The sequence below is a fragment of the Octodon degus genome, unplaced genomic scaffold (genome assembly GCF_000260255.1).
Source record: "Octodon degus isolate 3935 unplaced genomic scaffold, OctDeg1.0 scaffold00170, whole genome shotgun sequence".
In the NCBI taxonomy this organism is placed as follows: domain Eukaryota; kingdom Metazoa; phylum Chordata; class Mammalia; order Rodentia; family Octodontidae; genus Octodon; species Octodon degus.
The window spans coordinates 4,607,017-4,609,130 of NW_004524746.1; the positions used below are offsets into that span (position 1 = coordinate 4,607,017).

A 2,114-nucleotide genomic window follows, 5' to 3' on the forward strand; every position below is an offset into this window, starting at 1 on the left:
GAAAAAAGAAAGAAAGAAAGAAAGAAAGAAAGAAAGAAAGAAAGAAAGAAAGAAAGAAAGAAAGAAAGAAAGAAAGAAAGCTGCTGATTCACTGAAACAGTGAGTAGATACACAGGTCTACGTGATAATCTATAGTTCTATACCAGTGTTCTTCACACACAAATGTCCATTCTTCTTAAACTGTGGATTGACATTTTTTCACTCTTGGGTTTTCTGAAGAACTATGTATGCACATTTTGTAAATAATTTCAGGAAGTTCATGAATCTGCTTACAGAATATACTTTTCCTGATTCTGAACCCAACTTTTCTGTGTAAAAGACTACCTCCTGTTTCTGAGCTTTCCTGACATTACTCACTTCCTTAAAAATAACAATTATATGTCCTCTTACCGCTTAAATACATGTTGGCTGTAGAATCTGTCTGAGTGCTCAAAATATTTGAGTTGGGTGACAAATATTTTAAAACCATGTGCACTTTTGTCACAATAACCTTACAAACCATGACTATGATGTGTAAAACCCTATCTTGTGAGAACAATGTACTTTTTCTGGTTCAAATTCATGAAGTGTAAATTGTGGCATTTTTTTTTAACCAAAGTGATATGATGGCTGCATCCAAAGATGCCCCTTTTTTTGTGTGTAATGGATTGTCATTGCAGTTTCAAATTTATACTTAGAGTCACATATGTCTACGGAATATTACTGCCATTTCTTGTAACTGTTTAATCCTTCAAAAGTTTTTTGAATTCCAAACCAAATCTTTTGTAATTAGTGCCTCTACTCACCCTCATTATTTAAGTTCCAGTGCCAGTTCTAAGTCTTACATAAATTGCCCCATGCAAACAACCCCTTTTTTTCTAGCCAGCTACCATTTACTGAATTATTTTCAGTGAAAACTGCAGTGTCTTTCTGACGAGAATAGTGAGCCAGGAGGTTTCCCACCTCAGGTGGCCCGTGGAATCGGCAGGCACATATGTATTCCATTGGGCCTGCATTGTAACTATTCCAAAGAACAATCTGTAGACATATAGATGCGCTAAAGGCAGCAAAGATGATTTAACCAGGCATAGCCTCTCTGTCCTTGTAATCACTGAATCAGGTAAGAATAACTTGCATAATTCAAGTGCTGTCAATTTGTCACTAATCCCATGATTTTACTTACGTGTTGAAATGCTCAGTGAAGATCAAGTTGGTGGAGGTACCAGTGATCGTGGTCAGCCCGCCAATGGTAGAAGAGTAAGCAATACACAAGCACATAAGCTTACACATCATGTGATCCTTCTTTGATCGGTATTTTTTTCCTGTGACAGAATTCTGTTCAGAAAGAAATATACAAAGAGAACAGCTCTGTTTGTGGCCGTAACTACACTGAGAACATTTCTTATGGAATAAGTGTGCCCTCCCCCCACTTATTCCTATCTGTATTGGTTTTTCCGAGATGGGTATTGAGGAGATAAAGTTAGATGAGATCACAAGAATGGAATGTTTGTCTGAAGGAATGAATTCTCTTATAAGAAGAGATATAAGAGAAACAGATTTCTTTCTTGTGTCAACAGAAGAGACAGTCAGAAATCAACCATCTGCAACCATGCAAGAGAGCCCTCACCAGATGCTATCCCCCTAGACCTTCTTTATAGCTCTCCAATGACCACAACAATGAGAAAGTTCTCCATCATTTTTTGCTAATCTTAGTTGTACATGGTCAGTAACTTCTTCAACTTCTTTTGAGGGATTTCATTACTTTGATGTTTAATAATATCAATATCCAGAGGATCCTACTCAAAACTGAGTATCTTCAATCCCACAACATCCAGTCATTCAGTCATTCAGTATGTCTCTGGCTTCACATTACCTCTACATTACCTCTTTCAAAACATTAATCATTTACTCATATAAAAATGAATCTCTTGCAGGGGGAATTACCCTCTCAGCCCCCCCCCTCCTGTCTCTCTCTCGGGACAGGAGCTTTCTTTCTCTCAATAAATATATTCTGCTCATTAAAAAAAAAAATGAATCTCTCTTTACGGATCATGTAATTGGGGCCAGGGAGATGGCTCAGTAGGATAAGCGTTTCCCTGGCAAGCGCAAGGGCCTGAGTTCAATCCCCTGTTCTG

The 2,114-nt window shown here is 37.8% G+C and overlaps 1 protein-coding gene across 1 annotated transcript in view; it reads right to left on the reverse strand.

Moving 5' to 3' along the window:
- The window catches only part of Slc13a1 (solute carrier family 13 member 1), a 117,016-nt gene that overhangs the window by 41,636 nt on the left and 73,266 nt on the right, over positions 1–2,114 (reverse strand). Inside the window, exon 7 of the mRNA XM_023703423.1 lies at positions 1,163–1,314. Within this exon, the coding sequence (XP_023559191.1) occupies positions 1,163–1,314 (152 nt within the window). The remainder of the gene's footprint in view (positions 1–1,162; positions 1,315–2,114) is intronic.